The sequence below is a fragment of the Lactuca virosa genome, chromosome 9 (assembly GCF_052849685.1).
Source record: "Lactuca virosa cultivar CGN04683 chromosome 9, Lactuca_virosa_CGN04683_v6, whole genome shotgun sequence".
NCBI classification, from domain to species: Eukaryota; Viridiplantae; Streptophyta; class Magnoliopsida; order Asterales; family Asteraceae; genus Lactuca; species Lactuca virosa.
In genome coordinates this window covers 150,014,865-150,030,246 of record NC_136434.1, presented here as the reverse complement: position 1 = coordinate 150,030,246, position 15,382 = coordinate 150,014,865, and the positions used below count along the sequence as shown (strand labels likewise).

The 15,382-nt window shown below is 36.3% G+C and overlaps 1 protein-coding gene and 1 long non-coding RNA gene across 3 annotated transcripts; both read left to right on the top strand.

Annotated features, from left to right (window-relative positions):
* The first annotated feature begins 310 nt into the window (after positions 1-310).
* LOC145135822 (uncharacterized) lies at positions 311-2,693 on the top strand. Of its 2 annotated transcripts, none has more exons than XR_013720059.1 (5): positions 311-669; positions 1,172-1,562; positions 1,662-1,700; positions 1,957-2,000; positions 2,499-2,693. It is a non-coding gene; the product is annotated as an uncharacterized LOC145135822 (long non-coding RNA). The 2 variants fall into 2 exon arrangements; XR_013720058.1 differs by having other exon boundaries at positions 313-669; positions 1,288-1,562.
* A 1,918-nt stretch (positions 2,694-4,611) lies between these two features.
* On the top strand, positions 4,612-8,117 carry LOC145138543 (bifunctional riboflavin biosynthesis protein RIBA 1, chloroplastic-like). Its single transcript, XM_079072617.1, has 7 exons — positions 4,612-4,714; positions 5,102-5,408; positions 6,027-6,242; positions 6,504-6,826; positions 6,900-7,029; positions 7,126-7,422; positions 7,692-8,117. Exons 1-7 carry the CDS (start codon positions 4,665-4,667, stop codon positions 7,938-7,940), a joined length of 1,572 nt encoding a protein of 523 aa, XP_078928743.1. The 5' UTR covers positions 4,612-4,664; the 3' UTR covers positions 7,941-8,117.
* The last annotated feature ends 7,265 nt before the right edge of the window (positions 8,118-15,382 follow it).

Below are 15,382 nucleotides of genomic sequence, written 5' to 3'. Positions count from 1 at the left end.
CACCATCTACATCATTTTCTACATCTGGGTTTTAAGAATCTGTGGCTATTACTTTTCATCCACAAACATGTAAAAAGTGAAAAAAATATAACCAAATTAACTTAAATAGGAAAATGAAAAGACCTTAAAATGCAAAAATAAACCCAGACAACATGCGTTGACCTTAAAGTGTCACTACAAACAAATCTACATTTAGTGGCACAAGATTTTAGTGGCATATCCCTTTCTATGCCACCGTATGATTGCTTTAGTGTCACATTTATTATGCCATTGTATCATTGTGAAAATTCCAACTTTCATGTCCGCTCTTATTTCCTACAAATTAAAAGCGTACCACACCCCCAAAGTTTTATATTTCTTTGTTCGTCCCTCAAAATCCCCAAATCCCTTACTACATCCTTTACAAAATAAATGAAGTTCCTCCCATCGATGTCGTTCATGTTTTCTACCCCTGATGTATCGCCGTCTCTCACGTCGGCCACCCCTCCGCTGCCGATCTTCACCACTTTCACAAACGATTATGATAAGGTCGGAGAGCTTCCAGCAACTAAAATCCGTTCTGTTTAGGAAACAAATCGTCTTCAAACGAAATTTTATGCCTTCCCGCCATTGCCAACAATAGTCCGAACCCTAATGTTTACACTACTTCGAGTTCCAATTTTCGATTAGGTATATTATTTTTAAGATATCTTCAGTTTTTGGTTTTTGTTATTTGAATTTGGTTTATTTGATTGTTTAATGTTTATAAAATTCTTCTCTCGTTCTCCTCATATCTCTCATTTCATGTGGTCACGACTTCACGATCCTGCTATTTATTAATCACATGTTCATCTCACTCCACTGAATCGTGTGTTCCTCTTTTATTCCTCTTTCAGTGTAAAATTGATTTTTCAAAAGGTGTGTATAACGATAAAATTTGGATGAGGTGCATATATTTCTGTGACATTACATTGAGAAAACAATCACAGTACCTCAATTTCATGTACAAAGTCTTCATATTTTAGAAAACCATCAAACAATCCCAATTTCTGATTCTTAGCTCTCCCGCCTTAATCTTTAACTTTTATAATTTCTTTTATTCTGTGACTGATTCTTTGCCCTAAGCCCTGTTTTTGTTACCATGTAAAGTTTTAATTCTGATTTATGTGCTTTATATAATGTTAATATGTAGGTAAATTGAAAGAGAACTTAATCTTATGTGGAAAATAAATAAGAGAACATAGATCAATTGATGGTTGTGAGGCTGATATTGTCATAGTTGTGATTTTAACATGGTTCTCATTTCAGAAACAATCTGAAAAGCCTATCTTCTTTGAAAAAGCAAAGGATTGCTATTTGTTAATGTACTTAACTGAGAGTGTCCAACAATTAAGAAGAGAAATTTGTTGTATACTTGACCTCAATATATGAAGCTTGATTATACGAAAAGGAGTGGGATTGCATGGAAAGATATTTTGAGCTCATGTCACCATCATGTCACTTCAAAAGAGAGGGTTATGTAACCCTATTAGATATTGATCAACCAATTTATCCAAATGAAACCCAATACTGTGTCTCATCAGGTTATAGGTTCTATTCAAAATTTCCATTATGTCTTTTGCTCTTTTCTTTATTATCAAGTAAAAATAATTCCAGTAACATGATTTTTCCTTTTTCTTCAGGTGTCCTTGGGTGATATGATGGTTTGTGAAAATAACAATGTAAGTTGCCATTATTTTTTATTCTTAATATGATCAAACTTTCTTGATTGATTCATCATTACTTATGTATTGGTCTTTTTTTTATGCATGAGGTATATAATATAATTAAAACACTCACCCTTAGTTGTTTCTTTTTCTTTTTGTCTCATTAGTGTTGGTTGCAATACAATTTTTATTTTATTTAGCTTGTTTTTTAACTAGAGCTTTCATCTTCATTGCTTCCTAAACAAGAGTTTTCCCTTGTATAATTGTCCAGGTTGTGTAGACCAGTTAACAACCAGAGTTTCTTTTAACAATCAGGTAAGTTTCATTTATACAATTCTCTCTATTGTCAGTTTCTTTGTCTGTGACTCAACTGATGGAGCTTCAACTTTAAAATGTACCTCTTTTCATGTTTATATTTAATATTCACGGTCAATTTAATTATATACTAAAAAGGAGGAAAATCAAGGCTATCCCAAAGCTATACTTTTTTGAAGATATTGAAAACAGGGAATAAAAAGATGGGGAGAATACTAAGTGCAGTTTATCTATTTTAAGTTCATTTAATAAGATACTTTTCTTTTTTATATTTCCTAACTTAAAGTAATTCTCTAATGTAAATTAGGTCAATAAAATGTATGAAAAATGGGTATGATTTTGTTATTTTTGGACAGGCTACAACAAAGAGATCATGGAAATAGATTGTACAGTTTATCTGTAGCTTTTGGACTCCTTCAGTTTGAAAAGGATCTCCCCCATTGTCCCTTATGCTTATGAGCAAGTTTAATTTAATAATTTTGTACATATATATTACAGGGTGAGAAGATGAGGCGAAATGAGGGGATGAAATGGATCTTCCAAGCTCTATTAATCAAGATCTATGTTTTGAGTTTTACTAGCACAAATTTTAGAGTTATTATACCCCTTGGAAGATATTCTTGTGTTAAATATTCAGTATATTGTTCCAAGACAAGTTAAGGTTTAATTTAAGTAATGCTTTTGTATTTGTCCTATATTATCTTAATTGTTTTTTTATTTATATTCGGTTTTAAATTCATAAAAAATCCCTAATTTTCAAATATAAATGTTGTGGTAAAAATTTGTCACTAAAAACATAAAAATTGATTTCAATTTACCAAATATATAATGACATAAAAAAAGGCCACACAAACCAAAAAGTGCTATAGTGGCATAAAAAAAGTGCCACTAAAACCGTAAAGGGCTGCAGCGACACAACCAAAAAGTGTCACTAAAAGCTTTTAGTGGGAGCGTTTCTAGTGGCATTTTTCTTTTGTGTCGCAGATTGACAAGGGGGCCTTTAGTGGTATTTTTTTGGTTTTCAGTGGCACTTTTTGTGTGCCACTAAACGTCATTTTATTTGTAGTGTGCAAAAATAAGCCCAGACAGCATGCGTTGACCTTAAAGTGCAAAAATAAGCCCAGACAGCAGAAGGCCAATGAAGTTAGGCAAGAAACAGATGAAGTTCCATACATGCAACAAAAGCCCTCTTGGAGGTTCCATTTGAGCTTTCTGTATTTTTTTTCTTCCTTCCTCTTCACAAACTTCGGATCTCAGAAAACCCAACAGAAACTGGCCGGAATCTTGAAGATTATTTGTGTTCTAATGTGAATTCGATTATAAGTTTAGATGCATAAGTTTGTTCTCTTTTATTGGTAAATTTTTGAACTTTAACCCAGAATCGCCAGCGACAGGACATGTCTTGTAGTTGTCGGGTGCTAAATATGTTTATTTTACTTGGGGATGGAATGAAACAGAAATAAATCGATTTCTCCTTCTTCGATCTACCACTATATCTCTTTTTCTTTGGTTTGTTGTTAACAATGATGGACTCATCAACAACAACCAGATCTTTATCCTCTTGAATCTCTTCCATTCACCACATGTGTCTTCTATTGTTTCTGGGTCAACCGATATTAGAAAATCGGCTGTTGCAGCGATGACGAGACCCATATAGGTCGGTGACATCCCCATAGACATCAAGTCTGGTTTTTGATCTCTTGGCAGGGAAAGGCGAAAGTTTAGAAGGAAGAGTGTTCTTCTTCTCGTCCTTTTTGAAGTGTTGACTTGAATGATGTGGCAAATAGTATATATGTGGCATGGAAACCGGTTAAAACAGGTCTAGGGGACTAAATAGACAGGTTGCCAGAAATTTGTTCCCTCATAAAGCGATAAAATAAATTAATTGGCTAACTGGGTAAACCCTAGAAGCATATATGTCATTTTCCCTTTATTTATTTATTTATTTATTTTTTTGAGAAATTCACAGAGGATAAATTCTTGCCCATATATTATTGAATCATTGCAGGTGGTAAATTCACCATTCTTATTCGTTTAGTTTGGCCAACTCTTTTAAGTTATCCTGGTATTGTAATTTCTGTTGAAATCTCAAAATATATTTCATGGAAGGATGCGAGCTGTCTAAAAAGAAGCAGCACCTTTTTCACCATTTAGCAAAACTCCCCTACTTTCAGGGGTCTTCTTTAACTTCTTCACACCATAATACTCTAAAGCTACTTTTTCAAAAACAAGATTTCATTTTGGATTACCGATTCTGTTATTTAGTTTTGTCATATTGGAGCTGTTGTTATGTTCATATATATGCTCTTATTACTTGTTTTTTCCGATTCAGTCTCGCTGTGTCTTTACTCGTTTTTTCTTATCATGTTGAAATGGGTTAGAGACCAAAACCAAAATAAAGTAAAACCATAAGTGTTACCTCATGGCAACTTGGACTAAATTTGTAATTTTTTAATTCACGTGGACCATGTATGTAATTTTGTCTTATATAATGACGAAGGCATGAAGCAGGCAGATTATTGGTTGCATGGAAATACACTCTTAAAAAAAAGAAAGCCATTTTCCATGTATATAAATGTCAGTAATCTGGTTATCTTTCAATTCAAATCAAACAAATCCCTTTCCGAGTCCAATTTTAAGGTACAACGACCCAGTTTCAGATAAATGGCTTCCATTAGCTTGACTTCGTCTTCCTCACCACTACTATGTTCCAAGTAAAGCTTCTTCTAAGTATCTTGTTGATTATTTTCTTCAGTTTGTTTTGATAGATGCGCTTTTCTATTCAGAAAAATAGGGCCATTGTCTCTTTTGTTCATAATGATCTCCTTTTTCATAATGCTTTTGGGCTTCACGATTTGGATTTTTTGCCATTACTTATTTACTTTGTGATTTCTTTGAGCTCCCAATCTAAGGGATGTTTTCGTGTTTATTTTTTAGCTGGCTACTAAGCAAATTTGTGATTCCATGGATGAAATCCAACATATTGATTTTTTTTTTGTTCATGTTTTAAAATTAGAATTAGAGCTTCCTTAATTGGCTATAGATTTTTGTAGGAAGTATAGTAATTGATTATAACTTTTTTTTTTTTTTTTTTAATGTAGCATGAGCACAAACTTCAGCTCAAACAATGGTCTTCACTCTCGAAACCTCATGCATGTTTCAGAGGCGTTTCTTGGTACAAAGTTGTGCTCCATAAGTAAATCTGGTGGTAGGTCCAAAGCTTCATTCTTGCCTGTAGATTTGTGGAAAACTGCTGTAAGTGTGTCATCTGGGATTGAAATACTAACAGCAGATTCCATTGCCACCATGAATTCTTTCCCTCTTGGTGCTGATGAATATGACTTGGATCTCCCCACACCTGGCTTCTCATCCATTTCAGATGCCATTGAAGATATTCGCCAAGGAAAGGTTGTCTTAAACTTCCCTTTTCTTTTCCCTCGTGATTTTACTATGTGATAAAACTAAACGAGTAGTTCGGCATTTGCTTATTCTTTCTACAACAGGGTTATTTTTATAATCTCTAAGCTAGCCTAAACTGCCATTCCTCAAAAAACCATAATGTGATATGTAAATCAGGTACACAGTGACCCACTAAATGACATAAGAATTCGTTGTCTATAAAGAGCCACATCCACATGCATTGAACTGAAACTCTCACACCCTCGCCTTTTTTGAAAATGGAAGAAATAACAACATACTTTAATTGTTTTGTTTATTATCACATCTTACGTTAATTTCTATCTATTATAACATTGCACCTTCATTTCTTTTTCTTATTAGTAAAGTATACCTTTAAAAATCCGATGTAGCATTCTACTTCCAATTTTTTCTCATTAGGACATTCGTACATTGTTAAATATACTCGGTTATATCGCAGTGAAACTTGCTTTGTATTCAATGATATTGCTATAACTGAGTATATTTTCTAAATTACAATGTAAGAAATGAAAGTACGAGATGTAATAAAAAGGTTTTTTGAAAGTATGTTGTTATTTGTTGCATTTAACCCTTTGGTTTATACCACAGATGGTGATGGTTGTAGACGATGAGGACAGAGAAAATGAGGGGGATCTAGTAATGGCAGCATCAGCGGTTACACCCGAGGCTATGGCTTTCTTTGTTAAGCATGGAACTGGGATTGTTTGTGTAACCATGAAAGGAGAAGATCTTCAAAGATTACAACTTCCTCTAATGGTAAAACATAATGAGGACAAGAATCGCACAGCATTCACAGTTTCAGTGGTACGTAATCTTATTAAATGATTCATCTTGCAAAAGAATCTACCTAATTATAGCAACACACTTGAAAAATATACCTAATTATAAAATTTTTCAAAGTATCATACCTTAATAAGGAAAAGCCATAGAAAAAAGGGAAAGTGGTATGCTCTAATACACACATAAATGGAAGTATTTAGATATTTCTTGCATTTATCCTTATCTGAAAAAGGAAAATATTTGTTGGTTGTGTTGTTTTGATAGTTTTCTAATAAAAAATTATAGGATGCAAAACATGGAACAACCACAGGGGTGTCGGCTCATGATAGGGCAACAACAGTAAAAGCTCTAGCTTCAAAAGAGTCAAAGCCCGAGGACTTTAATCGCCCAGGTCATATATTTCCATTAAGATACAGAGAAGGAGGTGTTTTGAAAAGAGCTGGTCACACCGAAGCTTCGGTTGACCTAGCCATGCTAGCTGGGTTCGACCCTGTGGCAGTCATATGTGAGGTGGTGGATGATGATGGTTCGATGGCTAGATTACCAAAACTTAGGAAATTTGTCGAAAAGGAGAACATGAAAATCATTTCTATTGCTGACCTTATTAGGTGGGTGATGTCGTTTTGACCAATATGGGAATGTATGAGTGTGGTTCTCTTGACATTTGATTTAAATTGGCAGGTATAGGAGGAAAACCGATCATTTAGTAGAACAAGTTTCTGCTGCACGGATACCTACTACATGGGGGTCGTTTGTTGCTTACTGTTATAAGTCGATCTTAAATGGGATGGAACATGTCGCTATGGTCAAGGTGAGCAAAATTCATGTCTTTTACACACACGATTAATCAAAACAATATATAAAGTTGGGAATAAAATGATGAGAAGTTGTGTGTCTGTTGAAACAGGGTGAAATCGGGGATGGGAATGATATACTTGTGAGGGTACACTCGGAATGCTTAACAGGAGATATATACGGATCTGCTAGATGTGATTGTGGGAACCAACTCGCACTTTCAATGCAACAAATCGAAGAGGCTGGGAGGGGTGTAGTGGTATACCTCAGAGGTCATGAGGGTCGAGGCATCGGTTTAGGCCACAAACTTCGTGCTTATAACCTTCAAGATGATGGGCGTGACACTGTGGAAGCCAATGAGGACCTCGGCTTGCCTGTTGACTCAAGGGAATATGACGTTGCTGCACAGGTAGGCTCACCATGTTGGAAATAGCCACATAAAAAGCTTGCCTAGTCTCATTCACTAGTGTAGTATGTATTGTACTATACAGTACTATACTACTATATTGTACAATACTTGTTTGTACTACCATACAATATTATATTGTACTAGTGTACAATACTATATTGTATGATATTATATACTACTGTGTCATATGCACTTTTGTCTGGCCATTTCCCATGTAACAAATGCAGCCCGTTAGACTGTAATCTTGATTTGTGTTGAATCATATGCAGATTTTAAAAGACCTTGGTGTTAGAAAGATGAAGCTAATGACGAACAATCCGGCTAAATGCATTGGGCTCAAAGGCTATGGTTTGGAAGTCACAAGCAGAGTTCCCCTTTTGACTTTGGTCACAGAGCACAACAAGAGATATCTTGAGACCAAGCGAACCAAGATGGGTCATATTTACGGGTCAGGGAATAATGGGGTTAACCTCATCAATCAAAACGATAAAATGCACTCTGTATACCCTACTAATTAACAACTTTGAGGTGTATAAGTATGAAGTGGATTCACATCCTTCACTCATAGAGATAAGAGAAGTCATGATTGAAAAAATTCCATCAAAGAAAATGTCCGTTTGTCATCTACTATGTAAGGTTTACTGGAAAATAACATAGATTTTATTAAATTTCGGTGGATTTCAACGTCCGCAGAACTTCGTCTTTCAACAATCTGATGCACGGAATATAAGTACTAACATACGTTATAGCGATATAAATAAAAACAGATCTTGAGACAAAAAAATGGCAAAGATTTTATTAAATTACATTGGTATAATTTAATGAAATAACACAGTCTCAATGATATATGCATATTTATATCGACATTGCATCTAAAAGGTATGATAAAAAATCAGGCTAAACAACTAAAAATAATTATATAAAGGAAAAACATAATAATAGACTAGTGCTAACTAAGATGGTCACGATTATAGAAATTTGTATTTATACAAAGTATTATATGTTATGAAAAACATAATTTATAATAATATACATGGCCGGTCTTGAGAATATCTTCAAAGGCCCACGACGAATAAGAAAAAAAGGATTCTTTCGTTATTATAAGTTTTATTAGACGGTCTTAATGATACATTCAAATTTATACCGAATATTATGTAATAAAAGTCGCAACTGAAAATGGGAATAAGCACATTAAATTAATTTTAATGAAAAATTATATTATGAAAAAATTAATATAAAATAATCAAAATGAAAACAAATAATATTATTTTTTCCATTAATCAGTTTGTAATTGTTATTGACTAGGATTGTATTCTCGCGCGTGGAAATCTTGAAAGAACTCCAATGTAATTGTGTGAAAAAGTAAAGAAACAGATATTTCCAACATCAATGATATTTATATCATTAGATGACAAAGAATCACAATGATATTTATATCATTAGATGACAAAGAATCAAAAGGTTTTCAACGTACTTGCAACAACAACACTGAATCCTAATCTATATCTATAAACAAGAACAATGAAGTAACTCAACAATGGAGGAACCCTAGAGAAATGAGTGAACCAGAGAGAACATTGTGTGAGATATTTTGACTGAATAAATAAAATGAGCCACCAACAAGCATTAAGTACTCCGGGTAAACGGATCCATGCAACCCGTGCGTTAACCCGAACAATAATCAACAGACGTGAGATGTAACCCCACAAATTTTCTGTAGTTGACATAAATAACCCAAGAACAAAATAATGAACAAAATAAGTAATAGATATTTTACCTTTAAACCTTTGCAAAACCAAGAATGTTAAGTTGGTAACATTTATTTTATATTTTTAATACCCCTCCTCAAACTTAACATTCATACAAAAAATCAATCTTTATTAAAATGATTAACCAAACCAATTTCATTTAATAAAAAATTATGTTGAGAAGTTTTTAAAAACTTAGGTCCCGTTTGATAGTTTCTGTCTGGTAAAGTGCTGTCTGGGAAAGTTTTCTGACTGGGAAAGAAACCATGCTGTTTGATTGTACATCTGATTGACTGTGCTGAATGATGAAAAAAAGTAATAATTCAATAAAAAATAAATTTAAAAAAAGTTATTTAAAAAAATTAATAATCCACTAAAGAAAGAAAGATGCGGGGTTTGGTGTATAATTGTCTTTCCAGCCCATTCAGCCAGAAAGATATGATTTTGGGGCTTTCTGGGAAAGACATATCTTACCGGGAAAGACCCCTTCTTTTGTGCAAATCAAACAGTCTTTCCAGTCCATTCAGCCAGAAAGATCTGTTTGGACCTGGAAAGATGCGTATCAAACGGGGCCTTAGTTAAAATATCAGCCCTTTGTTTTGAAAAACCAATTTTTTCAATTTTCAAAACTCCATTAGCAATTTTTTCTCTCACAAAATGCAAATCAATTTCAAAGTGTTTCATTGTTTTCATGAAACACATGATTGAATACAAGTTTTATAGCATATTCATTGTTACAAATAGGGATGATAATTTGGCCCGAAAACCCGAACCGAACCAAATTAGGCCCGAATAATCAATTTGATTCAAGTTTCGGGTATCTATATTATGCTTATTCGGTTCTCGGGTTATTCGGTTCGGGTTACCCAAATAAGAACTTATTCGGTTCTAAATACCCGACCCAAATAAGCATTCCTTCTCCCTTTCTCTGATCGATAGAAATCAAAATCACGATTCACACTTTTGTCCTCGTCGTTCATAATAGAAAAAAAACCCTATGCTCGTTCTCGTTGTTTCAAAATCAACCAATCTTCTTGTATATTTCCAAACTCGAAATCACTTTTCTCAATCATTCCTCTTGTTTCAAACTTTCAAAAATCGACTCTCTCTATTGTCTTTAAGGATTCACGAATTCCTACTTTGTCTAGTCATGGAAAATTGGGCTCCAACTCAACAAACTCAAGTAAGAAATTAATTTTCATTATGTTAATCTACCATGTAAATGTTATTCTTTCATTGTGTTATTGTGTTATGTTCGTCTTTGAATGTTTTACGTTGATGTATAAAACTACATTGTTATTCTATTATTCAGGTTATAGAATCCTAGGACGGTTTATTCCGTTTTTTCAGTTATATTTGGTCTTTAATTATCTTGTACATATTATTCGGGTTATTCGGTTAATACCCGAACCAAACCGATTAATACCCGAACCGAACCGAACCCGTATTGGTTAATCGGTTCGGTTTTCGGTTAATGCAATTACCCTTATTCGGTTTTTGGGTTATTCGGGTTCGGTTCGGGTCGGTTCGGTCCGGTTCCAGCCGGAATAACATCCCTAGTCACAAAAAACTTTTACAGGAGTTAGACCTTTAATACCCAAATCAAACAAAAGTTTTAGAATCTGAATAATTTCACAGGTTACAGATTCTAATGCTCTGTATTCGAATTCAGTGGAAGATCTAGAAACAGTTGCCTGTTTCTTACTCTTCCAAGATACTAATGAACTTCCAACATAAACAAAGTAACCAATAATAGATGTCCTAGAGGAAAGACATTTTGCCCATTTAGCATCCACAAAACCCATTAAGTCAAAATTATCTGACTTTATCATAGAAATACCCCTACCAGGACAACCTTTAAGGTACATTAGTAATCTAAAAGCTATATTCAGATGAGACTTATGGGGTTTGTGCATAAACTAACCGAGAATTTGAACAAAATATGAAATATCAGGTCTAGTAGTTATATGGTATATTAACTTTCCAACTAACTTTTGAAATTCAGTGACATTTTCAAGTAAAGGATCACTACTATCATAATCACTTTTTGGAACAAAATTTGCTTCTAAAGAAGTGAAAACAAGTTTACAGCTTAGCATTCTACACTCATGAAGAAGTTCAAGACAGTACTTCCTCCGACTCAAACAAATTCCTTTATCCAAATTAAGAACCTCAATTCCAAGAAAATAACTCATCAGAAACTTTGAATTTAAAAAATATTTTACATTTTGAAGTTCAACTTCATTGTCACTTGTTAGAATTATATCATCCACATAAACTAGAACAACAACAATTGAGTTATCATTTTTCTTAACAAACAAAGAATAATCATTTATACTTTGAAAAAATCCATAACTAAAAAGCACAAAACATAACTTTTCATTACATTTTCTGGGGGCTTGTTTTAGCCCATCTAATGACTTTACCAATTTACAAACTCTAGTATCTCCCTTTGTATGATATCCTTGATGAAGACTCATAAAAACATCATCAGTCAAATATCCATAGAGAAAAGCATTATTGATGTCAAGGTGATATAAAGGCCAATATTTATTAACATATAAAGAAATAACAACACAAACAGTAACAATTTTTGCTATTGGAGAGAAGGTTTCTTGGTAATCTATTCTTTATCTATGATTATAAACTTTAACTACAAGACGAGCCTTATATCGTTCAACTTCTCCATTGGGTTTATATTTAATTATGTACACCCATTTACAACCTATTGGGTCATCGTGGATCGATTGACCAAAAGCACGCATTTCATTCCGATCCTGGAGAGTATTTCGGCGGAGAAGCTGGCCGATATCTACATTCGGTAGGTGGTGACACGGCATGGGGTGTCGGTTTCTGTGGTCTCTGATAGGGATGTTCGGTTTACTTCCACGTTCTAAAAGAGGTCCCATGAGGAGTTGGGTACTCTTCTGCACTTCAACACGACTTTCCACCTGCATATTGATGGTCAGAGTGAGCGGACTATCCAAACATTGGAGGACATGCTGCGGGCATATCTACTGGATTTTGGCGGTAGTTGGGATATGTATCTTCTTTTGGCGGAATTTTCGTATAACAACAGTTACCACGCCAACATTGATCGACCTCCTTTTGAGATGATCTATGGTAGAAAGTGTAGGACCTCAATATGTTGAGGTGAGGTCATTCAACGGGTATGGGGAGTACCGAGGTGGTACTCAAGACGACATAATTGATTCAGCAGGTTCGCGACAGACTTCAGACGGTAGAAATCCGACATAAGAGTTACGCAGACAGACGCCGATCAGACTTGGAGTTTCAGATTGGATACATGTTACTCCTGAAGGCGTTACCTTGGAAAGGTGTCATTCCATTCAGGAAGCGGGGCAAGTTGGGCCCCATTTATATTGGTCCTTTCAGGGTTTAGCCCGGGTGGGCAGGGTTGCATATCGTTTGGATCTGCCCGAGGAGCTCTGTCAAATTCATAGAACTTTTCATGTCTCTCAACTGCGGAAGTGTTTGATTGACGATTCTGAAGTGGTTCCATTGGAGGACATTCAGGTGGATGATCGCCTGAATTATATAGAGAGAATAGTGGCGATCCTTGACATGAGGACGAAGACTCTTCGAAAAAAAGTGGTGGATCTAGTGAAGGTGCAGTGGCAGCACCGAAAGAGTTCTGAATGGAAGTGGGAGCCTGAGGACGAGATGAAGGAGCATTACCCGAAGTTATTTACGACATCAGACTTCGAGGACGAAGTATAATTCAAGTGGGGAAGAATTGTAACACCTGGTTCCAAGGTATTTCGGATTTCGGACCCTATTTAAGCAACATTATGATCCATGATCCTCTCATTTTTGTAGTGAATTATAAGCATTAGATTTGACATGCATAATTGTAAGAACACAATAAACATGGTGATTTGGGTGCTAAAATATGTATTCGATCATAGTAATGAGTACAAAAGGGATCTAGATATAGTTCTACATAAATATCCCAATCACTAATCACAATGAACTACATCTCCCAAGCACACTCTACTAGTGGTATGCAACCCACTATATATAGAGGTTGTAACATTCCTTATATTAAATAAATAAATGGATAAGGGTTAATATGAATAGAAACCCTAAAATCATTAATAATTTAGCAAGGTGTTGGTTTTGAGGAGTTAACCGTAAAAATTTTAGAAGTCGGGGGTTAAAAGTGTAAGTTTCGGAGTGGTTTGTAAATATTTATGAAGGCAGGGGCAGCTTGGTAAATTATTAGGACTTAATCGGAATAGATTGTGGGAAGTAAGGGCTAAATGGTAAATTCCGGTTTCATTTTGTAAAGATTTCTGAGGGCAGGGACTATTAGGTAAGTTTTGGACTTAAGAGGATAAAGGTTTGTGAAGGAGGGACTGATTGTGTAAAAGGGAACGAAGTTATTATGGAGTCGGGTTTATAGTAGCAGCTCCCGCTCCCCCTCGTCGCATCTTCAACACCCTAACCCTAAGCATTGCAGCCGCCACTTCGAACTCCTCATCCGCCATCTCTCTTACTCTCGCATCTCCGATCAGATGAGGCCGCCGCCTGCTGCCATGCCATTAAAGTGCCACCCTCACGACCCACTGCCAGCAACATCGCGAGCCACCGAGAGTTTCGTCGAAGACGAAGATGGATCTGTGTCGTCGTTGTGCAAGCCGTGAGCCACCGGAACCGAACGGTAAGTCCACCTGTAACCCATCCTTGCTCCCTCTCTCGTTCTTTGGTGGGTGTGACACCAGATTCGTCACTGCCGCCTAAGACGTGGCTGAATGTGCCATTGTTTGCGTTTTCCGGCGACGCCTGCCGCAAAGTGGTGGCCGAACGTGCGTATGTTTGAATGTAGTGGTTTCTTTCGGTATTTGTGGTGTAGATTCTGTGTATTTGTGGCCGAAAACCCACTGCCACCATCGTGAGGTGGTGGCTGCCACCCAATTCTGTTTTTCTGCCAGCCTTTGCCGCCACCAGCCACCGTAGGAGGTGGTTGTGTGTGTGTGTGTGTGTTTATTATGTGTGAAGTAGTATGTGTGATTTTTGGGCAGGAACCACCACCACCACCATTGGAAATGGTGGCTGCCGCCGCCTGCCGCCATGAGCCGCCGCCGATGACCACCGCCCGAGGTGGCAGTGGGTGGTGCCCGATTTAGTGGAACCCTAATGGACCTAAACACTTAATCTTGGACTAGGCTGCTTTGTGATTGGGCTAGAAACCCTACTTAGGGTTTAGAAAGCCCTAATTTTGGGTTTGTTGGTTTGGACCTATTAGGACCCGCGTTTGGACCAGTGGACTGAAGCTATGACTCATGCCAATTCCATTGTATGATGGCTTAGTGGAATAATGGACTTAATGGGTTAAGTCATCAATGGGTTAAGTGAGAACACTTAACCCTAATCGTCATTTCATGTGAAAAGCCTAATTTTGCTTGGGCCTTGAGTTGGGCCTTTCTGTTGGGCTTTGATGATTGGGCTATTGATGGGCAATCCAAGAACAATCATGTGGACTAGAATATGTAGATGGGCTTTAGGGTAAGGCCCAAATGAGGGTTTGGGTCCAATTTGGAAAATTGGGCCATTAGTGGACCATTGTGGACCCAGTTGGTATTGGGTCTTGGTGGGCTCAATGGGCTTGGGTTATTTATGGGTCGGGTTGGTGGACCATATTTAGACCTAATATGTGAAGGATTGGTCTTAGATCCTAATGGGGTTAATTGTGGGTTTGGCTCAATGTTAGAGGCCGGAGTACAGCAACAACATTTACAGGATCTGTCCGCCATCCGAGGTGAGTCTTGTCACTATACTTACCTGTGTGGTAATATATGTTTGACCGGAGGGTCTTATTCGTGTTATTGACCGGAGGGTCTTATTTACACCATTGACCGGAGGGCTTTGTACATTATTGACCGGAGGGTCTCAGTACATTGTAGACCGGAGGGTCTTAGTACGTTATTGACCGGAGGGTCTTATTTGTTTATAATGTGATATGTGTTATCGTGCATACTGTCTTTATGACTTATGTTGTTATAGTAATATGTGTATATGTTGATCGTATGTGCTTATACTGAGATACGTGATATCATGCATTCTGTTTTGTGATTTATGTCGTGTATTATCCTGTACATTGTTGGGATAGGACCAGAGGGTCCACCCGAGTTGTGGAACCGGAGGGTTCCACTGAGGCACATTGACCGGCGGGTCTTATTCGAGATATA